This window comes from Pangasianodon hypophthalmus, chromosome 11 (assembly GCF_027358585.1).
Source record: "Pangasianodon hypophthalmus isolate fPanHyp1 chromosome 11, fPanHyp1.pri, whole genome shotgun sequence".
Lineage (NCBI taxonomy): Eukaryota > Metazoa > Chordata > Actinopteri > Siluriformes > Pangasiidae > Pangasianodon > Pangasianodon hypophthalmus.
In genome coordinates, this window is record NC_069720.1 from 7,622,505 (window position 1) to 7,649,839 (window position 27,335).

General features: G+C 37.4%; 1 protein-coding gene across 5 annotated transcripts in view; it reads right to left on the reverse strand.

Moving 5' to 3' along the window:
• The window catches only part of mctp2b (multiple C2 domains, transmembrane 2b), a 28,532-nt gene extending 1,857 nt beyond the window's left edge, over positions 1-26,675 (reverse strand). Inside the window, exons 1-22 of one of the 5 annotated variants that reach the window (XM_026930594.3) lie at positions 26,531-26,675; positions 16,403-16,867; positions 15,257-15,313; positions 14,110-14,230; positions 10,961-11,103; positions 10,572-10,648; positions 10,373-10,484; positions 10,167-10,196; positions 9,893-10,060; positions 8,599-8,729; positions 7,558-7,744; positions 7,346-7,439; positions 7,172-7,274; positions 6,829-6,931; positions 6,508-6,609; positions 6,335-6,409; positions 6,133-6,252; positions 4,656-4,769; positions 3,795-3,833; positions 2,897-3,006; positions 2,665-2,774; positions 488-585 (exon numbers count right to left, since the gene is read on the reverse strand). In XM_026930594.3, coding sequence (XP_026786395.2) covers positions 488-585; positions 2,665-2,774; positions 2,897-3,006; positions 3,795-3,833; positions 4,656-4,769; positions 6,133-6,252; positions 6,335-6,409; positions 6,508-6,609; positions 6,829-6,931; positions 7,172-7,274; positions 7,346-7,439; positions 7,558-7,744; positions 8,599-8,729; positions 9,893-10,060; positions 10,167-10,196; positions 10,373-10,484; positions 10,572-10,648; positions 10,961-11,103; positions 14,110-14,230; positions 15,257-15,313; positions 16,403-16,792 — 2,484 coding nt within the window. In that variant the 5' untranslated portion in view covers positions 16,793-16,867; positions 26,531-26,675. Of the gene's footprint in view, positions 1-487; positions 586-2,664; positions 2,775-2,896; positions 3,007-3,794; positions 3,834-4,655; positions 4,770-6,132; positions 6,253-6,334; positions 6,410-6,507; positions 6,610-6,828; positions 6,932-7,171; positions 7,275-7,345; positions 7,440-7,557; positions 7,745-8,598; positions 8,730-9,892; positions 10,061-10,166; positions 10,200-10,372; positions 10,485-10,571; positions 10,649-10,960; positions 11,104-14,109; positions 14,231-14,360; positions 15,166-15,256; positions 15,314-16,402; positions 16,868-26,494 lie in introns of those variants that run through there. The other 4 variants (XM_034308793.2, XM_026930592.3, XM_034308794.2 and 1 more) reach the window with 4 other exon arrangements.
• Between the last annotated feature and the right edge of the window lie 660 nt (positions 26,676-27,335).

A 27,335-nucleotide genomic window follows, 5' to 3' on the forward strand; every position in this document is an offset into this window, starting at 1 on the left:
AAACCACTTCAAACCATTCGCATTACTATCAGCATTATGCAATGGTATGATTTACATTTTTATTAAAAAAAAAAAAAAAGAGCTCTGCATTACTTAAACCAAAGGTGATACAAAATATACTCTGTGGTTCAGTAGCTGATAAATAATATCATCAGGTTTTTGTGGTTAGTGAAAAGGAACTTTCTAGCACACTATGATCTGTAAAAAAGCACTTAAAAGCATTAAGAAATAAGATGCAGGACTGAAATACTGTAGATTAAGCAGATTTTGCACTGCCACTATAATTGTCCAAGCTGTCAGTGACTAATATCTGACAAAAACAGGCATTTTTCTTTTTTTTTTTTTAAAGTTGGGTTATGACAATATTGTAATGAATCAGGAACAGACATATACTAGAACAATGATTTCTGATCCAGTATGACCATTCTGAGATTTTTGGCATAGCTTCAGGCAGCTGAGAGAGTAACTGATACACTGAAGGCCTTACCTTTTGGACATCTGAAGGCACCCTGGAGAGGAAATCCATCACTTCATTGTTATCAATAGCATATGGATTCCGTAGTTTCTTCGTGAATTTATTTACACCTGAAAGCAAAGCAGATCAGCAGATACAGATGATACAGTTTGTCCAGCAGGGAGAGCACTTTCTGTGCTCCAGTGAATGAGACACGAGCAGTCCTGGCAACATGGTCATAAACCTCAGAAAATTCTTTATGGTCAATAAAGATCAGTAATTTATTAAGCATTTATCAGTGGTAGTTTAAAGTAATGTTCAGTGTTGTGTAAACCTCTTAGGCAGCCTAATTGTGTTGTAGATGTCTCTTTTATGACTTATTTACTTACTGGGTCAGTAAAAAACTTTTTAGATTTCCAAACATTACTTTTCCAACCAGAATTAAATGTTTTAGAAACAGTGTTACAGTGATCCATTTCAGTAAAGGAGGTAAAATATTACATAATAGACCACTTTTCAGAAAAACAATGAATGTTGTCTGTCAGGATTACCTGCATTAATATTACAAAAGTGCAAAAGTCCGAGTCTCTGTGAGAACTGTGCCAAAATTCTCCAAGATGCCTAGAAACATTTACCAGCCAATTTCCTTATAAAACGGCACAAAACCTGAGACCACTTAAACACTGATTTGTTTAAAGACAAAGGGTTGTCATGATAAATATCGACTTTTTTTTTAAGTTTATTTCTGAGTACTTCTATTTATAGAAGTTTTTAAAACATAGAAAACATTTAAATACATTATTTCTGAAGGCAACTATACTTCCTTACTGTAACTATACTTACTGTTGCCTAAGACTTTTATATGGTATTGTACATCCTAACAACAATTTAATTTTCATTAAAAGCTACAAAAAAGTCATTTTCTGCCTGATCTGCCTGAACTGTAAGGATGTCACTGATTAGCAAATCCACAGCAATGTAAACATCTCATCAACAGTGCTAGTGCTAGAAAAGCAGAATAGAGAGTGGAGGTTTAAATGTTTTGGTTTTTACACAAATGGTCAGCTATGAATGGTGTTTAACCACGTATTTCGTTGACAGTCATGATCCTAGCTGTTTAGGATCATGGGCTTTGCTGATGAACCTGAGCAAGGTGGAATTAACTTATTAATTATCTTATTAACTTATTCAAAATATAATATCATGGGATTTTATTAGCTGGTTTTTAATTTACCCATTTCCTAACAATATAAGAAATATTAAAAAAAAAAAAGAAAAAAAAAGCTAACTGGACAAAAATGGTCACCTTTACTAGGTGTAGAGTGTAATTATCTGAACAGTAAGTGCAGTCACTTTGCTGTAGTTCATTTCTTTAAAAAACGGGAGGCTGAACTACTCACCATTACCACACATTAAAACTGTGTATATAAAGTGATAAAAATGCTACTAGATACAATTTTACTCATGCAAAAAAAAGGGGGTGGGGGGCTGAGTAAGCATGAAATAAGTCACGAGTTTCTGTACCTGTGGTAAAAGGGGAGCTGAGCTAAGCAGATGCTTAATTCTGATTGTTACTTTGGAGACCTGACCCATCCAACTCTAATCAGCCAGAAGAAAATGGCAGAAAAAGAAATTCTGAAATACCTCAGCTGAAAATAAAACCCTTCCTTGTTCTTTATTTGCATTCGGTAGTAAAGTCAACGTAACAAAAAAAAAACTATAGTTAATATTAATGTTAATTATGAAAATAAGTTGACAAGTGGCTTTAATAGGACCTGGATTTATACATGAGTTAAGAGTCTTAAGAGTGAAAAGTCTAAGACTAAGCAGTATAAATCTAGGAGATTCAGATTATTAATTTTTAAAACATTGTTTTGCCCTGCATTTAGCCCTATAATCTTCTCATCCATGCAGAGAAAATGTAGACTAAAGAACATATCATTTCACTGGATAAGGAGGACATCATGTGTTTTAATTGATTTAAGTATTATTTATAAATGAAAAAATCCCAGTGAGAGTTAGTAATGGAAATAAAAAACCCTTTGGTTTAAAACTAAAACTGAAAGGAGCAGACTGTAAGTGAAAAATGACGCACTGACTTTCAGTGACACTCATACTGAAACTGCCCAAAACCTCTAGGCTTCGAACCACACACTTCTAACTCATACAACAGAAACTACAGCAAACACCCCACTTCCTTTATATCTTACCCCAAATCAGAATAATGTAGCGCAGTGGGATGAAGTACGTGATCACTGTGACAGTGATGAGAACCATGAAGGCCAGATTCGATAAGAATGGCACTGACCAGTTAAAGGTGCTGGAAAAAAAACAGAAAAATGTTATTTGATCCTAAAATGTACACATCATTATTAAGTGCCTGAATTGATTCAATAGAATATGGTCTCATTATAATCTAATAAAGAGATAATCATTACTTACTTTTTTATTCTCTCAACAAAGCATGCAATTTCCTCCAACAAGTTCTGGACAGTGACAACGATATCCTGGACCATGTGGATCTTGTCTATCAAACCTCTTCTCTCAGATTCCTATCCAAAAATATATGTTTATTTTGTTAAAAAAACCCATGAGTATGGTTTAAACTCATTTATACCACAGCTCAGTTGAATGATCAATTCTGATTGGTCAGAAGGTGTTGATTAATTTTATATAACAGCAGCTCTGACACTCGTGCTGGCTGTGATTCACATCACAGATTCACATCACACATGTAATATGGGATTTTTTTTATAGTAACAGTTCATTCACAGAGACTATAATAGACCCTAAACATACTCTGATGCGGATTAAATACAGCCAATTTAAAGAATGTGTTGTTATTTAACAAAGACATCTAATCATTGATATGGTGAGGTTTTCTGTAAAGGAGACTTTTATTCAACGGTTATGGAAGGAGTCTCCAGTGTCAGCGTTGTGTAACGTCAGCAAGTTTTCCGCCAACAGTCTTCAGGAGAGAGGACTTTGCACATTCCGGCTCGTAACAAGCTGAATTTTATTATCTTATATAACTTCAAGAGAAAGAGGGAAAAAAAACAGGCTGGTGAAGAACTGAAATAGTAACTTCCATAACGTAAGTAAGGAACTAACGTGTGTTTCGGACAACATTAAATGTAACTATAAACGGTTAAAAGTATGACTTGCCATTCATTAATAAATAAAAAATTGTAATCACTTGCAAAATCCTGTTGTATTAGATAAATAAAGCAATGCTGTGATTGGAAAATAAAAAACGTCAGGGTGGTAAGAGTAACTCAGCTTCACTGACTCAGTGTTGATGATTAATATGTCAGTATAATAAGAGAGGAAGATAGCCTACCCTCTCGTCTTCATCCTCATCATCACTGTCTGTACTGTCCTGAAAATAAAATGTTAGACATTACAATATGTGTATAAAATATTAATAAATATATATAATATTTTATATTTTATATATTTCATATAAATAAAATCTTTTGCCACAATTTAAACTATGAACTGCAATTTGAAAACGATTCTTTAACTGAAGTCTAGGGGGCAGCAGCAGCTCAGTGGTTAAGGATTTTAACCCTCAACCCTCAGCTTAGTTTGGAGTCTACTTCACATGTAGGCTGGTTTGGATAAAACTGTTATATACATGTAAATGTTGCTGTTTGCAAATTAAAAGGACGCACAGGTCATCTAAGTGTTAACCGTAGACATGTGGTTGAAATTTTTCCTGAAAATGTTAGAAGATACATTAATTTAGGTGTCAGTGGTTTTAGATCACATTTTTCTTTTGTTACAAGCATTCTGTAGTGCTTAGTCACAGTTCATTGTACAGTACTGGCTGGATAAGCTGTAAGCGTTTTATAACAAGCAAAACACAATAAGCTGACTCAAAAACAAGGTAAACCAGTAGGACTTGTGTACACAACAGCCAACTAAACACACTGACGCACTACAACATGCTGAAATATCCACCAGTGGGATACACACTGTAATTATGTGGTCCAGTTATCGAAGAAAAGTGGTGAGTAATCTTTTAATAAGTATTTATTTTTAATTCTGTTCTCTTTTTGAGTAATTCTCAATCTTAGATATCATGCATCATTTCAATTTTTCACAACCTTTTGACAACTATGAGATGCATTTAATATGTATGAAAGATGTTAATCCTTGATTAGTGAGTGTAGTGGAGTGCCTTGACATTGGCACTCACCATTTCCTGGCTGCCCCACTCAGAAGCGACCTGAGCATAGTTCCATATGAGCAGTATGACCAGGAACAGAGGCAGCATGTAGAACTCCCAGTACCACACAGTGAGCATAAAGATCTGGAGGAGAAGACAGACGACATGAGTGAATGAGTGTACAGACGTTGATTACCTTTTAGTTCCTCCATAGCCTTTCTCATAATGAGGCATAATGAGCGTCTTTTCCTGTAACTACGCCTTAGTACATAAAACATCTCTTCCTGACCTTATCATGATAATATATAAAACTCCATGGAGTGGAACTGGCCTTGCTGTAAAATGAAAGACGACAAACAGTGACTGGATCAGTTATCACAGGTGATGAGTTCATGTTTTCACTGCTGTCTGTACGTGTATGTGTGAACAAACAGAGCCACAGTGGAGTACAATGATGGCAAAAGCAGTGACAACAAACTCTGCAGCCAACTCGCAATTTTGTAATTTCCGGATTTTTTCAGTGAATAATTACAATGTGACAAGTGATTATATAACTAGCGATGTCACATTTCCATTTCATTTTTATACGATGCCAGTATGAAAGCTTTGATTATCTGCTGATTCTGATTTCATCTGGAATACTGTTGACAAGTTATGTGAAAGTCACAGGAGCAATAATGAGATGCTTTAAGACAACCTAAAATTGAACTTGACTGTTTTACCTTATTAGTTAATGTCCTGTAATCTTCCATTAAATGACTCTGGCCCCTTTTGTCTGATGTCTTTTTTTTTAACCACAAATCATACTACAAATAACATTAGGTCCCTGGAGGACTAGTGGTTAGGCCACAGCGCTCTCACCACTGCGGCCCAGGTTCGATTCCTGGCCAGGGTACCAACTCCAGCCGCTGGGGTTGCATGCAACAGTGTGCTCCCGGTGCCAGTCCCAAGCCCAGATAAAATTGGGAAGGGTTGTGTCAGGAAGGGCATCCGGCATAAAAACTGTGCCAAATCAAATGTGCTGCTGTGGCGACCCCTAACGGGAGCGGCCGAAAGAGGAACAACAACATACTACAAATAATATTAACTATTAGGCCACTATTAACTATTAATCAACTATTGTTGATTAATTTTCTATAGCAGCAGCTCTGACAGTACTGTCTTGTGTAAATCAAATAAGTTCACATTAATGCACTTCTGATACATTATCTTCTTACAGTAACATCTTACTCACAGGAACTGGCATGGTAAACAATCTGCATACTCTAAGGCTAATAATGAAACATAATTGTTGATAACGTGAAGTTCTCCATAAGATGTTTATTCAACATTTACTGAAGGAGTCTCCAGTGTCAGGACTTTGTAAGTCACAGGAGAGTCTCAGAACAGAGACTTTACTATTTCCGATTTCTCTGTAATATGACAAGACACATTTTTCTGTCTTTTTAACTCCGAGAGAGAAAAATGGAAGAAAATTATTTCTGCTGCACGATGACGTTGGACTCACCACAAATGCAAAGATACTCCGCTGGACACTCTCCCACTGGAAACAGCTCTTGATATAGTGCAAGATTTGGCTCAACATTCTATAGATGTTCCTCACACGGAGAACATTTCTTGCCAGGACCTAACAGGAATGAGAGGTTTGTAAAGTGCTGACAGACCAAAACCCTACAGTGTGATGGCCTCAATGATATTTACTATTGCACCTTTTTGGAAAACTTAGGATTGTCTTCAAGGAACTTCCTCTCCTTTGGGTTGAAGGTCCTGACGCTTGCTTTGATCTAATTGATGTATAAATGAGGAAGAAAACATCAGTCTGCACAAAAGTAAATTAACCAGCACACATACGGTAGAGATGCTTGAAGCAAATTCGACTTACTGGATTAAAGATGACCTCAAGCTCTAACAAAATGGCTCCTTTGGATAATCCTCCTAAGTCCTCCTTCTTCAACGGGCAAGAAATCAGCTGATTGTTACGTATCTGTTACAGAGATAAACACTTTTTTTAAATCTATTATTAAAAACTTTGATCACTTTGATTCATTGTAACTGTCTTACAAACCTCTTTAACTACAGCTGTTATGCTTAGCTGTGTATGTATAAATATGACCTAATTTATGGCCACATCCATTCTTCACTTCTTGACAGCTGTGCTCATTTAGCAAGAATGTGTAAACTAAAAGAAATTTCCGCTACTTACTGAGAGTAAAGGAATGGCCACTTTCCCCAGGAAATCCGGGGCCTTGTCTCCATCCTCGTCAAACACTGTAACTTCCAAAACATCATGGATGTCTTTGACTGGACTAAACACAAAAACAGATAATTATAATCGACTGGTTAGCAAATTGCTGTGGTATAAGAGGAATTAAACACTTTGAGTCATGCTGTTATCAGAAATATAGCTGATTGATCTTATTATGGTTGATTATCTTATTATAACAGCATGCCCTGTAGTTTTTGTTCCTTACTTACACTGCATTAGAAGTCACGCATGTTTGACTCAATGGTTAACTGCTGATGAAAGCATGAATAGTGCCACTTACAATGTAAAGACTTTATTCCATTCAGGGTGAAGAGTTTTGTAGACTGTATGAGTCTGCAGTCTGTCATTTCCCAACTCCAACACACAGAACGGATCACTCTTCCCTACAAGTGGAGATATTTAGCATTCAGGACTTGACAGTTGACCAAAGAAAGGGTGTGAGGACTGTATATACCATTTAAATCTGCAGCCATGAGGTCTGAAGCCTTGAGCACTTTGACCTGAAGGAAGCCGATGTCCTTTAAATTCTTCAAGGAGTTCCTGAAGCTCTAAGGAGGAAGTAAATTCAGAGTTCTGAATATATGCTTCTAAAGTATATAAATATACTTCATGGAGTATTTCACAAGATGCTAATGAAAGGAAAGAAAGTGTTGAGTAGAAACTAACATATTTGTTTATCATGTTTTCTCTCTCATGTGGCTCGTCCAGTAGGGGTGTACACAGGTCAGTAATGGACACGCCGCTGCACCTTGTCAGAGTGACGAGGAAAACCACTTTGCCTCGACTCTGGTCCAAGCTACACGTGAACAACTGGCATTTGTTCACTTTCAACCCAGACACGTCAACTTCACACCTGAACACATCACACATGTCATAAATAATAATAATGCTGTGAGAGTCACAAATTGGTGTTAATGGAAAAATCAAAATTTCTGGGAGAAAAAAGTGCAAAATTTACACAATTTTCCCAATAAACAGCCAAAGACATCTTCGGTATCCAAAGTTTGCTTCTTTAATTTTGCACTGGAACTACAAGGCCACTGTTACCAGCAGGTAAAGGAAACTTATAGCTACCAGTTCAGCATTGTGCAAACTACATATCTAAGTGTCACAAACTCGTCTCATTGTGTACTCTCTAAAACAGACTTGCATTATGTGACAAATATTGACAAAAAGACATTAACATAAACTCTTAGAAAAAAACAAAGACTCTTAAAAAAAAAAAAAAAACATCCTTCATTTTTTAAGCATCTTTGACTGGTTTAAGGTTTCCCCCCTTATCCCTTCATCAGAAAAATCCAAACACATTAAGAAAATCAGAACCCTAATTCTCCAAAGAACCTTTTAGGAACCTTTTTAAGAGTATAGTTTTAAAAAAGTTGCCATTTTGAAGCCTAAATCAGTTAGGTAACCTAAAGATCTGAAGTTTGAAGGCATGATGTTGTTGATGATGATTCAATTTGATTTTTATTTTAGTAAAAACTTATGAAACAATGTTTGTAGAAATGGTATATATAGCCAAAAAATTTCCCTGGAGGAAAAGATTTACAATTTTCATGAAGCTAAACTGGTAGTAATAAACTTTCCTTTCATGATAGCTACATTTGCCTCATAGCTTCGGTACCAAACGTCCGAATCCATATCTGGGAAGATGTGTAAATTTTACCACCAGCTGTTCTTTAGCACATAAGCATTTACAACACTCACTGTCCATAACATTCCTCGTATCTCCGGCCCTCTTTGGCCCAGACGCTTATCTCCAAAAAGTTTGGCCCATCAATGAACTGGTTGAAGTCGAACCTCTCTCTCCACTGAGGGTTGGCCTTTTTACACTGACTCTGTGATAATGAGGGGAAAATACACATCAGGAAATCTGAGGGAAGTTCTAGTTTCATTATTAAGTAAACTGGCTGTTAATTTAGACTTGCCTAAAGATCACGTTTATCTGATCAGATTAGGGTTTAAACTAAACTAAACTAAACAGATTACCATAAGAAAGATGGGAAAACCATGGACTATATCTACAAAAATCAAATTGGAAATGAAGCATTTCTTTATTACCACACAGAGGGAATAGCAATTTAAGAATAGAGAGTTAACTGATCATTAGGACACACTATGGATAAAAAACTTGCTGCATAATAAAACAGTTGAATATCATGATGAGATATAACATGCATTTGTTGTTGTTCCTCTTTTGGCTGGTCACCACAGCAGATCATTGGCCCGCCTATTTGATTTGGCACAGTTTTTAACGCCAGATGCCCTTCCTGACGCAATCCTCCCCAATTGTATCCGGGAGGGTTTTTTGGGGCTGGCACTGAGAGTGCACTGTTCCACGCAACCCCAGTAGCTGGGGTTGGTCCCCTGGCCGGGAATCAAACCCGGGCTATAACGGTAAGAGTGCTGTGTCCTAACCACTAGTCTTTAGCTATAAGATGCATTTAAGACTTTAATACTAAAGCATCTTAATGTAATTCTCTTCATAATTCAAATAACAGTACTATTGTGCAACATGCAGAATAAATAATTAACAGACTTTACAGCAGAATATTTTATTTTTAAACTCCACCAACATGCAGCTAGTCTGAATCCCAAATGTCTTCCTATTCACTGCTAATGTGCTCTAACTAAGCATTGCACACATACTTTTGCAATTTAATCACAGAAAAAAAAGTGCTGTGGAAGAAAAGAGCTGAATATAACATAGCAAAAATACATTTCTGTTTTCATATTTACTCAAGCAAAAACAGGTACAGTTCATTTAGTGTCTTATTTAAATGTAACTGAAGCACTACTTCAAACTCGACATGCGATTTAAAATATAAACTATAATAACAACATGTCCTTCAGTGAGTACTGTAATAACCTCTAAATATGATGTCAGGTCATATGAAGAGGGTGAGCCTATAAAAAAATATTTATTACATTTAAAATGTTAAAAGAAAGTTAAAGTTAGAAAAGTAAAAGCATCTCTTCTATCCTTCTGTGCTTTCAGTACCTTGCTCTTGTATTTCTGCTCTCCGAGTTTGAAACGAACAAACACGTCTCCAGGTCCATCGTCAGGTAGATTGCGTCCCTCCACCAGCGTGATGCTCAGGACTCCAGACCACAGCTGGCTCTTCTTCAGAGATTCAGCGAGACGTCGGGTCTGCGGGGACGAGCTCGACTGCAACGCAACAGCAAAGGTCATGCAATGCACCATCTACTGTAAACAATAAAGAAATTTTAGCTTTTCACACATTCTAAAACAAATCGGATTGTAGTCTTCTTACCTTCAGACTTCGTTTCCTCTTCTGAACCCACTTCTTTACCACAAGGATAAGCGAAATAAACAGTATAAGTACAATTTCATTTACAGATTCAAGAGTATTATGGCAGCATTGTAAATGCTAAAACTCAACCTCTGAAAACGTATCAATTTTTAAATTAATTTTAAAGCTTTCATTTCATTCAGCTTTCATTCAGTTTTGGCTCTTACATTGCGTTTGTTTTCTCCGTCTCTGACTGACAGATTAATATCAATGATAATCACACCCATGTCATCTTCCAGACTGTTGGGGTCAGCGAGAGGTAGCACCATTTCTATCGTCCTGTGAAAAAAAAAACACAAAGTGGCATAAATTTGTAGTCTGAATCACGTAGGAGTATGCCAATTGGGTTGTTTTTAATTTGCCTACTTCTCAAGTTCCAGTTCACACAGGAGCACGCTGCTGGAGCCCATGAAGTCATCTGTGGTCAGATCTCGATCATAGACCTAAAGAAAAAAATAACAGATATTATTCTAGCGCTGCGGTGGTAGTGGTAGCTCAGTGGTTAAGACGTCGCCCTAGTGATCAGAAGGTTATGTGTTCAAATCCCAGCACCACCTAGCTGGCCACTTCTGGGCCCTTAGGCAAGGCCCTTAACCCTCAGCTGGATAAATAAGATAGCCACTCTGGATGAGGGTGTCTGCCAAATGCCATAAATGTAAACAGTTAATAATGCAAAAAAAACAAAAAAACAAAAAAAAAAAAACCCTCAATTCTAATAAACCCATAAGCATGCATAAGAGTTTCACAGAATATACCTTGATGTGCAGTTTCTTTTGTAGGTCACGGATGGGGAAGGAGAAAAACTCATTCCAGGTTGGATTGAGATTTTTATACATCACTTTGCTTTTGTACAATGTCTTTCCCTCGAGCTTGAATTTCACGTACGGGTCACTTGTACCTGGAAAACAGCCAGTTAGCACCAATCAAGACTTTCATATAAGAAGCAGTGGCTAGTGGATGAGGAGCTGTGACAGTGACAAGAAGTTCGTAAGTTCAAATCTCAGAACTGCCAAAGTCTCATGAGATGAGCTTTAACCAAAAGTCCTTCCAAAAATGCTACACAAACGACTCCTCACAGAAATCTTCACCATAGTAATAATTACTCATTTTTCAAATCCATTTATGTAGAATATCTACCATATAAGTCACTATATAAATGTTATATGTATATGTTAAAATAGAATTGAAAATGTATTAGAACAAGTGTATTAGAACAAGTGTATTAATCTAAACCTGGGACTTGCAGCTAGAACTACTGTCCAAGCTGCCGTTATAGAAAACTAATCAACACCTTCTGATTAATCATAGTACTGTGGTGTATGCTATTTAACATTATTTGTTTTACTACAGAGAGAAGCTAAAATGTCTGAGTTCAGAGAAACTTCTCTACTACAACATGTGCAACCTTCACCAATGCACAGAAGGATGTGGTCAATACTTCAGATGCAGCATGACTTCAAACCTCATTTCCTGAGGTCGCTAGTGCTAAAAACGGTCTATGAGGCAACAATGAGTATGAGAGCATATTAATAGCACGTTTAGCAAATTTATAAATAAAATGTACTATTAAAGTCAGAATATAGACACCAGCAATAATATAAATGATAATAAATATAATGACAAATGTATCTAGACAATTTTGAACAGTATTTAGTGACTCTGATGTTTTGTTTTCGCTAATGAGTATACAAATGAGTATACATTCTAATTTTAAAGCTGAAGCCAAAACATTGCCAGACATCTGATATGATGCAATCGAATAAATAATCAGGAACCAGTTGTGTTTCATTTGAAATGTTGCTAGTTTTCATTTTCAATGCTGCTTCTGATTCCACCTATGTTTATAACTTTCTTTAAATAGTTTTGAGCCTGATACAGCACACTAACAGCCATATAAACCACCCAAAACTGAAGCACTTTTAATATTCCAAGTTGACAGATCTATAAATCCTGGATCCGTCCAGTGACAGTGAGCAAATATTTCAGCTTGGATTGTTTGCTTCACTTGCTTAAACAAGACTTTCATGTGAAATCAGCTTCCTTTTACAGAGCAAACTAGGCAAGGTAAATAAAAAAGGAAGAATAAACACATAAACCACATCCTATAACCACAACAATTTACACAGAACACATCCAGCATATGTGGGAAAATTTACTATGAGAAAATATGTCACGGGTTTAAAGGGAAACAACTGATGAGAAAGTCTTAATGAAAAAGAGAAAGAACTGCAGTGCAATAACAACCATGCAAGACAAGTAGACCTTGAACTAGGTGACGCTCTTGTGGGCTGAGACAGAAGGAGAGGGGTGAGGCAACAGTAAGGAGGGTGTGTGTCTCCTCGGTGAGTGTGTACTTAGACAGGTTTTGATCTGCTGTGTGGAATGCTGACTATGAGAATTAAGTATGCGTTTGCACTTTCTCTAACAATACTGAACTGCCAATCCCACATAGCTCATGGGAAAATTGGCAAATGTATATGTAATCATAAACAGTGTAAAATGAATAAAATATTGATTTTTACCAGTTTACACATTCAAATTAATTAATATATTAAAAAACCTAACCTCTTGTCTGTTCCCCTTAAGACTATAGATGACAGTAAGCAGCACTCCTGTAAACTTCCTGTATACTTAAACACCACAGTGACACGCTGATTAACCTAAGCTTAATATTTAGCAACATCAAACTGCTTTAAAGGAAGTGTTGAAATGATTCACCAGCCACTGAAGGATAAGTACAGAGACCATTTAACCTTTTAAATTACAGGGACCATTTAACCTTTTAAAGAAAAATTCCCACAAGAGTAATGATTACATGTGGAAATGCCCTTATGTTTATGATACTTAAATTGATAATTCAGCCTAAATTCGCACTTATATAGTCAGCCAGTGTAAAAGGTTTACTTATTTATTTTTGCACAAGAGCCCTGAGGCTAATAAAGCTAACAAGGAAAGTAACGTCACGGCTCCAACCTGCAAACTATTCAGACTTGAGCGATATGTGTGGAGAGCAAATATTGAAATCATGCACACTGGTATCTACACCTCAGTAACTACAGACTTATGTGCTACTTGAACAGTTGTTAAACCACAAGCTGATCATGTGGGGCAGAGTCTCATTTACAGACTGCATCTTTGGTAATGCTGGTTATCTTGAGGACCGAATTTAACAGGAATAAACTTATCAACAGCACTTAATTAAAGTGAGCTGTAAGTGCAGCACATGAGTGCTTGGTCAGCTTCTGCTTATCCACACTGAATGGGCAAAAACATTGGCATTATCATCTTAATCTATCTCAAATCTATCTATCTTCATCATGATTGCATAACCTTGCATAAAATCTTGTAGCGACATAAAAATGTGTTAAATGTGTCGGTGCACGATATGAAACATTAAATTAAATAAACATTTCAGTGCCTTGTCCAGTCACTTGCTGCACCTTTTAACAGCAGATACAGTGTTTTTACCCCTCCCTAGGCTTCACACTTTCTCAAACATGTATTTCTAGTTCACTATGCAAAATATAGGATGTGCAGAATCAAGTGCTATAAGCTGCTGACTAATGATGCTGGAAGCCATATTGTTAAATTAAACCAATCTGCAATGATTAATGTGATAATTACTACTAGGTTTATTCATGCAGCAATATTTTGGCAGTGTATTAGACTCCTATTATATGTTTAATTATAATGCTTATATGTTTAAATCATACTTATTTATGCATTATCATATTAGTCTTTCTTCTGCTTGGTTCTTTTTTTTTTTTTACTTTCTTCTTTTATGTTTCATCAAACTGCACTTGACAGCAAAGCAATTTTTTTTTCTCACTCAAAGGTGATTGCATGTTTTTAAAGACGGTCGTCTAAATAAGCACCCCCCTTCACTACTGTTTCTGAATCTTACCACAGCGGTCTCTGATGACGAGGCCTCGGCCCTCTTTCAGGTTAATGGAGAGCAGGTAGGATTTCTGAGGATCCTTATGATTCTCACAGACACTCCCGCTCTCTCCGGCCATGTCCAGCACCTGAAACCAAAGCAAGACAAACCAAGGCTTTTAATATACATTCTGCTATTATAAAACATTTCATTTACTGCGCTAACTGTCTTATCATTTTATCATTTTAAATAATCAACAGACAATACAACATCTCTACCAGTCTTTGCTGATCAGCTGTTAGCCTTTCGTATGACTTGTATAGTGAACAGGAATTAGGAACTGCCTCATCTGAGAATCACACAAGCAATACTGCTGTTAAATTTGGTGAAAATAAGGAACCTTAGAAAGCAGCTGTATTTAGTTGTCAGGGTTATGCAGGAATTGACACTGAACTACGTTTCCCATCCACCACTGCACATCACTACCATATCACATGACTGCTTGCACCTGTTTCACGTTTCGAGTCTAATGAGCACTACTATTTAAGTCTTGTCTTGCGCTGCACTCATTGTCTAGCTTCTGTCTTTTGTTGCTGTTTGCTGCTCGTGTTTTGTTCCTGTCTTGATATCCTAGTTTATGTTTTATGTTTCTAAGTTCATTAGTTATGTTGTTTGTTTCTATATTAAACTACAATCTGCACTTGCAGCCGCCTTCGCCTCCATTACGTGAAATTATCCTGCCTTCCATATGGGGGAGTCTTTAAGACTTTAATAATCCAGATGTGAAATTTTACTAATCTGTTTATCCTTATTAATAAGAGGTATTTTGAACCAGCCCATATAATAATATTCTGTGTACTGAATATTATAATGGCATATCTTATAACTGCTTACGTCCATTAATCCATGCAGCTGTAAAGTCATGGTGTGAACATTTTGTGTACTTCATGGAGTCAGGGAAAAGGTTCATTGCCAGCCACGGGAACTGAATGCTCTGGTGCTCAGCATTGAATCAGTTCATGTGAGGCAGCCAGAAATTCATTCCAAGATCAAGGTGACTTTATGCTGTAGTCTTAATGTCCATATCCAAAGCAGGTCTTGTTAAGTCAGCCACTTACAAGATTATAACAAGCACACCAATAAGCACACAACTGTTATTTACAGTGTTACTCACTGTATGTTGCTCAGGGTCATGGAGAGAATCAGTGTCATGGCTCTCAACCCGCTGCCTCTGTTGTATCAAAAATAGAGATTATTAAATTTAATAGCTATACTACTCCACTAGTATTAAGAAAACACATCTGGAATTGTTTTTTTAAAATATGATTTACAAAAAATGGTTAGAAATCTTGATCAGAAGAAGGCAACAAAGCATGTTAGTCCTAATCAGTCCTTTATTAAAAAATACCTTCACTCCGGGAAATTTTACGCCATGGGGCTAAAAATAAAGAGTCTAAGGAATTCCACTTTCCGTTGCATTCTACCTGATTAAAGTGTGAATTCTTTAATGAAATAAAGTCTATAAATGTATCCTGACTAATACTTAATAATTATTTTTTGTAAAGACTTAAGGAAACATTAGGAAAGGGTAGACAAATAAAGCTTCTCTTCAACCATTATTATCAAACCTGTGTAAGGAGTGAACTAATTCTAGGCTGTTACAACAAAACTGCCTACTTCAGAGCTATTACAGCAGAGAAATAGTTATTCCAGGAAAGCACAGTATCAGTCCAACCAGCCTCCACCTCACAGCCATGTTTTACAAGGAATTTGCACAGATGCCTATTAGTATTTATTAATTTTTAAAAACAGCTCCACTGTACTTAACCAAAATTAACATGCAACTGTACCACTATTGCAACTGCAAAAAAAAAACAACAATCTCTATCTGGATTAATGTTGGGAAATTAACAAATTCAGCTAGGATTTATCTGAAGATAAATAGATAAAGTAGTAATAGAAAGTGAGGCACAAACTACTTTTGCAGCACGTGAACAAGGATTTCAAGTCTACTAACCACATGAGAAATTCAGAAGGCTAATCAACCATGTACCACCTGAACACTCATACATATCTGGAGTGTATATGACAGTCTAGTGAACAGTATCTGAACATGATAGTGTAGGCATAAAGTGCAAATACACCATGTGGCACCATGTTTTCAAAAACCTGCATTTCTCGAACTGCAAGTAAAGGTTATAGTTGTAACATACAAAATATCACTAAGTTGCATACCAAGTTGTAACATACAAAATATCATCAATAAGTTGCCTTTAGTGTAACACTAAATAAAAACAGAAATTACTAACTCATACTGCACCTCTGTTGAGTTCTCTGGAAGCAGCTCCATCTCATCTACAGCATCCAAGAAGTCCTGCTCCTCATCAAGGCCGCCGTCCACCGAGTCCTGGGGTATCCAGTCAGATAAGTCCGCAGGCCCAGCAGGCGAATCAGAACGCTGGGCCCCGCCCCCTGTCTCTAATACAGGCTGATTGACAGGTGTGGAGGGACAGACGATGGGGGGATGGCGGGCTGGTTGGGATGGGGAAGCAGGCACTGAAGAGCTCGTCCTATGGTCCAACACTCGCTCTGGTCTAACCTGCGGCTTGATGTGTCTTTGGCTGTTGCCGCGGACGTAGTGGATGATTGGCTTAGCTCTCTGGCGCAGGTTACCCCATACTGTCTTTTTGGATCCTGTACTGGGTTCCATCCAGAGGATTTTTGTGTGTGTGGGCACAGGAAGTGATCAAAGCCTCATACACAAGAGTGAGATAGTTATCAAGGCCTGTTAAAAACAACAGGTGTTCAGAATCAGATTAAAGCACCACTGAACATATAATTTTAAATCATTGGTAATATGCTGAATCATAAATAATTGAATACGTTTTAATGGGGAAAAAAACAACATTAGGAACATATCTATATCTTTACTCACTAAAACGCAAGGAATATTTATTAATGCAAAATGGAAATGTCCCATTTGCCCACAAGCTATTGCCTACAGCATACTCCTAATACAAAGAGGCAAGTGGCCACATTGTGAAAATGCCTCCCTGTATGCATGATGTACCAACAACAGAACTGTAAGATTTGTGTGGTTTGAAGAAAAGAGCTGGCTAACGCAAGCACGGCTTTTCTGTTCACTGTGATTTCTAAGATGTTGCAGTGGTAGCCCCAAAAGGTGAGTCGTTGTCTTAATGTGGGGTTTTGGGGATGTTCAGGGTACTGCTTTTTATTGTAATGAAGACTTGTGGTTTTTTTTCATCAAGTTGGAAATTATCATCCTTGTTCTTACAGCTTGCTATTCCTAATTGTCATAGATTATGGATTTGAGTTCCCCAAGTGTTCCTATGTGTATGTGTTTTATGTCTATGATGAGAACCCTTGCTAAAAGCCATAACCAATAGTTTCATAATAGTCAAGCCAAGCTAACAGAATGTTTGAGACTTCCTGTTTAATATCATGACCAGCTGTCACTTTTTAATCTAAAATGTTAGCTATTTAGCTAGTCTAATCTAAAGTTAGACAGTTGGCTAGTTTAGCACACAGGTTCTGTGGCAAAGTGTCTGGTAACCTTATCCTCTAATAATTTGCATATCAATGTGCTAAAGATTTAAGGCAATTAACCTACTTCACAGGGGCACAAACAAAACTAATACATAATGTACCTTCAGTCTTTTTTTTTTTACAGAAGTTTCAGCATATCCTTTCAAAAGAAACAACAATTTATTTTGTAGTAGAGCTGGGAGGTATATCAGTATGCAACAGTGCCACGATATAGATGTTACCATACTGTGGATATTGTGATAAGACCAAAGACGGTGAATAAGAAACATGAGACAAATGAATGTGAACCGCTTAAGTAATTAATGAATGGCACCATATCAAATGCTACCAACACTTGGGTTTGTAGGTTTATTCAGATTCACCTAGGCTATTGCATTCATGTCATATTTTCCCAGGCATGAAGCCCATTTTACACCAAAAGCAATGTGGCCTATGCATCAGATTAAAAAAGAAATAAAACAAAACAAAAACAAAAAACAAAGAAGGTCATTCAATATGAGTGTATTGTATGTACTATATGATTATTAAACATGTACTTATGAAACAATGAGTTGTATATGTAATATGTACATGCAGATGTGGCTGTGGATCCTGTTGGTGTCTTCTGCCTGCTGGTAATAAGTTTGCATATCATAGTGCTAGCCATACTCAGAGTTAGGAAAAACACACACATACACAAACACACACATGTGATATTTACAGTGGTTTGTGTTGGTGTGTTTATCCTGAACAGACCTGTGTATATTTGTGGTCAGAACTTGCCTCCCGGTGTTGTATGTGTTGATAGCAAATACCCGTGAAATCATTTTCTAGCAAAACACACGCAGATAAGTTAACAGGTGAGCGAAACAGACAGGTGAGCTACTTACCTTTATACTGAACATCACTATAGCAGTTAATACCAAGGTCACAGAAAGCACTCATTTCTGATTGGCTGGCTAGTTTTGTCTCTAATTGAGATTATAAACTGTTAGGCTTATTTTTATGCTTCACATTCTGCTGCTAAATATTTAGATTTTTGTTTTAGATTTAAGGCAACAGAAACAGCAGGAGACACAACCTTCCAAGATATAGACTATATGGCCAGAAGTTTGTGGACACCTGACCATCACACCTGTATGTGGTTCTTCCCCAAACTGTTGCCACAAAGTTGAAAGCACATAGTTGTATAGGATGTCTTTATATATACTGTAGCATTACAATTTCCCTTCACTGGAACTAAGAGGCCCAAACCTGTTGCAGCATGACAATGTCCCTGTATACAAAGCTAGCTCCATGAAGACATGGTTTGCCAAGGTTGGAGTGGAAGAACTCGAGTGATCTGCACAGAGTCCTGACCTCAACCCCACTGAACACTTTTGGGATGAACTGGAACGCCGACTGCACCAGGCCTCCTCACCCAGCATCAGTGCCTGAGTGAGCACAATTCCCCACAGCCACACTCCAGAATCTAATGGAAAGCCTTCACAGAAGAGTGGAGCTCTTATTTCTTTGTTTCTTATTAACCTGTTAATTTGCATCTAAATGATACTGTAAACTCCATTATTATTGTTATTATTATTATTATTATTATTATTATTATTATTATTATTTTGTGATACTGTTATTATCTGGATAGTGGAAAATATTGCGATCTGAATTTCAGCTCATATCGCCCACCCCTATTTTAAAGTAGCCTCCTTTTCCCTCTAAACCAAACCTCTCATTTCCTGGTTTATCCCTGTTTATGGCAAGTCCAGTCCTGTGCCAGGAATCCTTCAGCTGGACTGGATTTGGCATAAACAGGGCTGAACCAGGACCTCAATCACCAGAATAAGCTCTTTCAAACACTCAGAGCAAAATCTCTAAGCTAAAGTATTACATGTCATGGCAGGTGGTTACTAAGGTTACAAAACCATATTTTGTTTTCTCCTACTGATTTCCTTTCACTTGTGAGTTTTTGGCATTAAGAATGGAAAAGAAGACTGTTGTCAGACAATTCTGTAGTGTGACAAGCAAAAAGAAACTTGATATGGGCAGATGCAGAAACAATTAGAAACACCAAAATTTATAAAATCTGAAAAGATTTAAACAACTCTATAACGCAGTAAAATCACAGTTAATATTCCTGTGAGTTCTGCCTTTAAAAAATTCTCAGGGTGAACTGGGTCACTATCTGGACCTGCTGAACCAGGATTGTTTAATGAAACGAATCCTAAAACATTCACGTCATATATTGTTCTGGCGGTTGTGGATGTCATGCTAGTGACATTAGTGACAGAGCCATCACAGTGGAAAAGCACCAGCAACTTTAGCTCCAGGCTCAGTGCAAAAGTTACTCAGTTGAAAGACGGCCAATGAGTCAAACGCCACACAAGTGTCTTCTATTCCTGTTCAGACATTCAGATAACAACAGATCACAGGTTGAACAGTTTACAATCCAGTGCCATGCAGAATGACAATTTTCAGGAAGGATCCTGACATGAAAGGCATTCAGATTAAAATACAGATGTGTCTGTATGTGGAAGCATACACCTCTGTTGAAGAACTTGTTTCTCATATTCGGTGCCCAAAACAAGAAGTTTGTATTATTGTAAACTTCTTGTTTTGTGCACCGAATGTGAGAAATGCATGACAAAATACAACTCATTATTCATTATCATACCTCAGTGCTGTTGAATTATTGATTCATATTGCTCAGAAGGTGTTTATTAATATTCTATAACAGCAGATCTGACTGTATTAATGGCTATAAAGCAAATCACAGGTATATATTCTATTAATTTACTTGTTATCACTGCTCTAGTAACAGCTCGGGGACGTGCATGGCGGACTTTCTATATAAACAGATTTAAAAACATCATTTCTATGAGATGATGTTTATTTATCATTTTGGAAGGAATCTCCAGTGTCAGCGTTTTGTAAAGATCTGAGGTAAAGCTGTTTTTTTCTGCCACAGGAAAGTTCTAAGGACTGAGGGATTTGTGCTTTGTGATTTCTCAGAAACATGACAAGCTGCATTTTTTTTTTGTCTTATTAACTTCTAGAGATGCTGATGAGGAAATGACTGTTTATAGCTCTTGTCATTTCACTTAATTAGTTTTTCATAACCCTTTGTTAGTCTGTGGATTTATACCCCTTTGTTTTCTCAGTTTATTTTGCAAAGTATAGCATGTTTTCCTGCATTAGCACGCAGTGTGAATCCTAGTCTTTTTGTTCCTATCCCTAAGTGTTCAGCATTTTCTGGTTTTAACACTGATCTATCTTGCTTTTTTGTGTGTTTATTTATTAGATTTTTGTTTTTTAGTTATTTCGTTTAGTTTCACCCCTCATTGCTATGGTCTGCCTGTATTTTGATCCCTGCCATGGACTTTGATTACAATGGATATTTGATTCCTGGATTAATCTTAATAAACACACTTTGAACTTGTATTTACTCTTACTGTCACGGATTATTGCATCACCGCAGTGTTGGAGTGATAAACAGGCAACTAGGCTAGGACTGTCAACAATGAAAATTTTGTGGTTAGGCCTACATTTAGACAAGCACATTTATGATCCTGTTAATAGAATTATCTGTTTAAATTGGTGAGTTGCATCGTTACTTGACTATTCGCAAGCACGCTATCATTGCTACTGCTGTATATGGCTGGAAAATATGATAATATAATGCTGATACTGATTTATTACAGATTTTTCCCCTTCCTTTACAGTGTTATTTTTTTGTTTTAATGCAGCAGTACTTTTTTGTTGGTAGTTTGTTAGCAAAGGTGTGTATACATACCCTGACACTTGCTGTGTATTGTACAAATGGCTTTAAGTAGAGTCATATATTATTTTTTTATATCAGCCACCCATAATGCTGTAGTTGTAATTTTAATCAAGGGGCTAACGTCAGCTCCCTTCAAGAGAATGAATATACAAAATATATATTAAGCTCAAAACAATTTGCATGATACTTTGAGCTTAAATATATGAAGTCGTGTAGTTATAAAGAGATGTATAGTTTTTTTTCCAATACAATAAAATTTTATTTATATTTTTTTCTCATTATCCTCCCACAAGCTAACTCTCCCAATCTCACAACTACCATCTGGGGAAGGTAAAGGGTAACACGTTCCAACCTCCACATCTTTTCATGCTGGGTCACAGGGCAGCGTAACACACTCGCAGGAAAGCTACCCTCTTCCACAGACGCTCATGATTGGCTAGTGTTGCTGATTGACAGTCGGAGAACATGGCCAGTTTTGCTCTTGTCAGGATTTACTTTTCTGTTGCGCTACACTACTTCATTTTTTCTGCATAATTTTTGGCACCCACATGAATAATGTTTTGTATTAGGCCTCTTTCTAAAATGCATAACAAGTGGACCATGAATCTGGAACATGGAATCTTCAGTGATTCACAAGATGGTATGGGTGCTCTTCCTTGTAGTATTTTTTCTTTTCTTTTTCTTTTTTTTTTTTTTAAATAGCAATTACAAACTCATATGAGAATTTTTGTGTTTTTAGAGGAATTTAGAGGCATGGTAAATAGTTTCTTCACTTTTTTTAGTGGAAAATTCACATCATTGTATGTAATGTATAATGCTTTAATAGAACCATTTGCCCATTTTCTTGAAGGATATCCTACACCGATTCTCCATTAAACCCATCAACAGCAGCTTTGGAATTTGAGACTGTGAGAAAGGTTGACTAACAAAACTGATACAATCTAAACTGCATCCAAACATCTTAACAGACATAAAACACACTAGACTCAACAGAAGCAAGCACCCTGCTCCACCCTGCACTGTTCGTGACATAATCCATCCCACTGGAGATTTATAACGCTCAAAAACATGAGGGCGGAGAGGGGCGTCTGGGTATTAAGGGCAGGGGGGGATACTTTTTTGGACTATCCTAATGCCAGTGTAACACCCAGCCCATCATTTTTGAGTGGAAATGATTTTCACATGCCTATCCATTTAAAAGAGTGACGATGCCTAAGCTTCTTATGGCTTTAAAGCTTGCTGATGTGTCTGTGAGGGGAAGCATGTGAAGCACAACATTCAGCATTTACAGTGAATTGGCACACAGGGTGTAGGCTGTGTGTGTAAATAGATGAGCCACGATAAGGAGAAACAGGAGATGTTGATTTTTTTTTTTTTTACTGGGAGAGCTGGAAATGGTTTCTGCAAAGTGGTAAACATGTTTTTGGATGACTCTCAAACTTCAAAATCTAGCAATTCATCTGTTTCCAGGATGACCCAATTAGAGGGACTGAATAAAAACATTTGATGTATAAAAGTAAAAATGCAAACTCACAGCTTCTGGAAATAAGAAGACGTGAGTTGTTACTGTTAAGGTGTTACTGATATTTGCAACAGAGTTTCTGCTGCTTGGTATTGCAACGTTAACACAAAAAGCTGGTTGCAATTACACTAATGGTTTCCTGAAACATTTATGCTGATTAAAGTGATTGTACACAGCTCGTCTTTTGAAGTATGACATTATGAATTTGACATGAAACCAAAAAGTATTTTACTAAAAGTATTTTTGAGATAAAATCACTTTTCTCAAAGTCTTGGTTTAAAAAGAAAGTTGCTATCTCAAGATCAGACTGACTAAGCTTACTTGCTCCCCATGATGGATTGTAGGTCTAGAGTTAACATTAGCCAGTTAACATAGTTTCTGTGTGGTTTATTACACAACTAGGCTATTATAGGGAGACATTACTGGAACCGTTATTGGGTTCTATAACAGACGTTCTATTTCACACCTCCTGACTGCCTGGATCTCTGTGGCATGCCGAAACCTTCCAACAAAGTCATAAAGTAATGTATGACACAGTACACAGTATTTGCACCATATGAATATATCCGTGTAACAGTGTGAGACTACGGAGCTACCGGTATCCTGCTCTCCAAAGCCGGTATCCAAACATCTCACCTCTTCTACCATGGTGAGTACATTTTTTCTTGCTTTCTATCACCTCTTCTGTAGAACAGTACTAATGTACTACTGTTCTGTACTGTACTGTTCTCCCTTCCCTTTCACTAGTGGTTGGAAAACCCTGCAGACTTCCTCAAGCAGATCTGCTAGCCCAAATGGATGGGAAAATTTTGGCATCTCCAGCCAGGTCACCTGAGCCTGTGAGTTTGGCCCCACAAGACAAAGTGACTTGGAACTGTGATCTAGTAGACCAGGAAAAACCACTGAGCTGAGCTGAGCTGAGCTGCTAGTACATGGATCTTATATGTCCTTAGGTGGAAGCTGTTCATTGAATAGTGTGCACCTCATTGACTGGATCCAATGCACTGTATGATTCACAAAATACACACATCACAACCTTTCTGAAAGGGACAAGTAAGCTTCATCCACCACAATTCCCACAAGAGCCTAGCATAGGATATCCTCTTTGAGCTCATCGAGGGCCTTCCTTATGAGCCAATACAAGATTCTGAACTGAAATAGGTGTATTTTAAAACTGTCTTTTTGCTAGCAATTGCCTTAGCAAAATCAATGTGAGAAATGCATGCTTTAGTGATAAGCTCACCTTGCATGTGTTGGTGGCCAGTTGATTCTGGTGTACCCTTGTGGTTAAACCCATAAAAAGAGGAGGTACAATGGTTGCCTCAACACATAGACATATAGACAGATATGCACAAAGCAAGGTCAATGAAGATGTGACTGATGATACGACACGCCAAACCTTGAGTGGATGGAATACAACCATAGGGTTCCACTCCTGTGAGCCAAAAACAGGAATCTGAAGGTAGAATGGGCACAGACTCGCCAAAACTGGATAGTTGAAGATTGGGGAAAAAAAATATCACAGTATTTTTCCAATCTTCAACAGTTGATGAATGGTGAACAGAATTATGGGATACATGCAATAAAAACTTAGTCGTAGTTCACTCAAACAAGATCAGATAAGGAAATGTGAAAAACCTTCACTTACATGAAGCCCATGATCTACAATCATTAACTCAGCAGTCAAACAAACCCAGAGCCTGATTAAATGGGAGTAAATGGATGGTGTGGCTCATATTACACACTTCACCTGACAATGCCATATACAGTGCAACAACCAGAGCAATAAATCCTGTTGTTCTGTGCAATTGTTCATCCTGACAAGCTGGCACAGGATGCTGCTTCAACATTACATGCATCAGACAAATCAGGCAATAAAGAGCATTTAACCCATCTATGCTTACAGGTCAGCTGACAGTCAGAAGGTTTTGAACACTTTACTCTTTTTTTTAAATACTATTTCTTAAAGTCCAATCAATCGGCTCATTTTAGATATTGAGAATTAAGGACATATAAGTAAGAAAAGGTTCAAGTGAATTGAATAACATATGTGGCTTTTAATTTTATTGAAACAATCTACATAAAAATGGATAAGACCTCAATCTGGCTCACTCTAATTAGGTACTTGTTAAACAACATACTGTATATTTGTTTTACAATTCATACTACCACAGTCTGTTATCTACTAATTTAATGGGTTAAAGCACTAACCTAGACCTTTGGCCTGTGAATAAGTTTTTAGCAGGACTTTTAGGTCTTTAGCAGAACATTTATAAAACAGCATGTTTTTTTTTTTTTTTAATTTATTTAATTGCCACTCTATAGCTATTTGTTTTATCTTTGGCACAAACATTAATAAAGGATAAGTACATCCAAGTGTTCAATATTTTCAGCTATGTATATGAAACACATGTTTGGTTCTCATGAGTAGTTAAGTTTCCTTTCCATCTGTTTGCAGTAGTGATGCTTACAAGCACTGGGATGCATCTGCTCTTACAAATTAATCTGCACACTTACAGCTAAATGTGTGCTTGTGCTCTATAAATGGATTGATGTTTAGATGTTTTTTTCTGATTTCCTCTGGAAGGAGAATGTTAACATGCACAGACATAGGTTGGATTGAGGTGTCATTGTCTGGCTGCCCTTAAGACAGTACAACAAGAAAAACCCTGAGACAACATTACAACAGTGAGAGAGGAATGCAACCTGGTCTGCTGTCAGTAAGAGCAACTACACAGGAACATCATTCGTAAAAGCATGACAAAGTCCTGAGTCATGCGTACTTCTCCACCTTAATAACTGGAGAAATCTCAGTCTTGACTCACTACAGGAAATTGTAGAGCAACATATTATTGAATCTAACAGTTAATGTTCATATGTATATATATATAGGCTAATGACCAGCTCAAATAACTGCAATTGTGTGATTATGAATCATGTCTGATGTAGAGCCTTAATGATGAGCTCCTGATCTTTAAGTACACCACCAGAAACCATATAATATATATATATGTGTGTGGGTGTGTGTGTGTATACATAGACATGCAAAGTGTTTCATTGCCTGCACAAGGTATAAAAGTTATTCTGCTATCTCTGCTGTAATAATTTCTCAGGGTAGTGGATGTGACGTCACGCGGCGTGTGAATTTGAACGACTTTTACAGAACTAGAGAATATGTTTATAGAGTACATGTCTATGGTCTACAGCAAAAAGTAGATGGAGATGAAGTTTGTGCGTTATGGAAACAGCGCATGGGCGTGTGGGTCTCTGCACATGAAAACTGAAACACAAATTAAGAATGAATTAAAGAAGTTGTAGTATACAGGTGGAGATTTAAAGTTGGTTTTGTCTTGTTAGCTTTTTCCTTTGAAAGCTTTCATGATACCGCCAATAAGCGCCTAAAAGTAACGAGTTCAACCAGACAAGACCGAAAACAAAACGAAATCGAGGTGAAAGTAGATGAAAGAAAAGGAGGTAAAGTTTACGGTCCCTGAGCAGCCGCTTTCAGGTGTGTGTGTGAGAACAGGTAACTACAAAGGCAGAAAGCAATCAGTCGAGTAGTCGACTCTTACCTTCATGTCTGTATCACAGGATTAAATGTAGCCTACCTGAGGTCCAGCGTTTAAAGCCTTTTTATAGTCATCTTGGTCGGCTGTGTGTGTGTTGTGAGCAAAGCGCTGAAATCCGGAGATAAACATGTGCAAACACACGCGGAGGAGGGAGATACAGAGCCGAGAGAGCAACGAGGAAAGGCAAAACTTCCGCATTGAGCTACAGTACGAGCAATACTGAATAGCCTACTGAACCCAGTGATACTGAACCCAGTGATACTGATCCCAGTGATACTGAACCCAGTGATACTGATCCCAGTGATACTGAACCCAGTGATAATTCACACAGCGATACTGAACCCAGTGATACTGATCCCAGCGATACTGAACCCAGTGATACTGATCCCAGTGATACTGAACCCAGTGATAATTCACACAGCGATACTGAACCCAGTGATACTGATCCCAGCGATACTGAACCCAGTGATACTGATCCCAGTGATACTGAACCCAGTGATAATTCACACAGCGATACTGAACCCAGTGATACTGATCCCAGTGATACTGAACCCAGTGATACTGATCCCAGTGATACTGAACCCAGTGATAATTCACACAGCGATACTGAACCCAGTGATACTGATCCCAGCGATACTGAATCCAGTGATACTGAACCCAGTGATAATTCACACAGTGATACTGAACCCAGTGATACTGATCCCAGTGATACTGAACCCAGTGATAATTCACACAGCGATACTGAACCCAGTGATACTGATCCCAGCGATACTGAACCCAGTGATACTGATCCCAGTGATACTGAACCCAGTGATAATTCACACAGCGATACTGAACCCAGTGA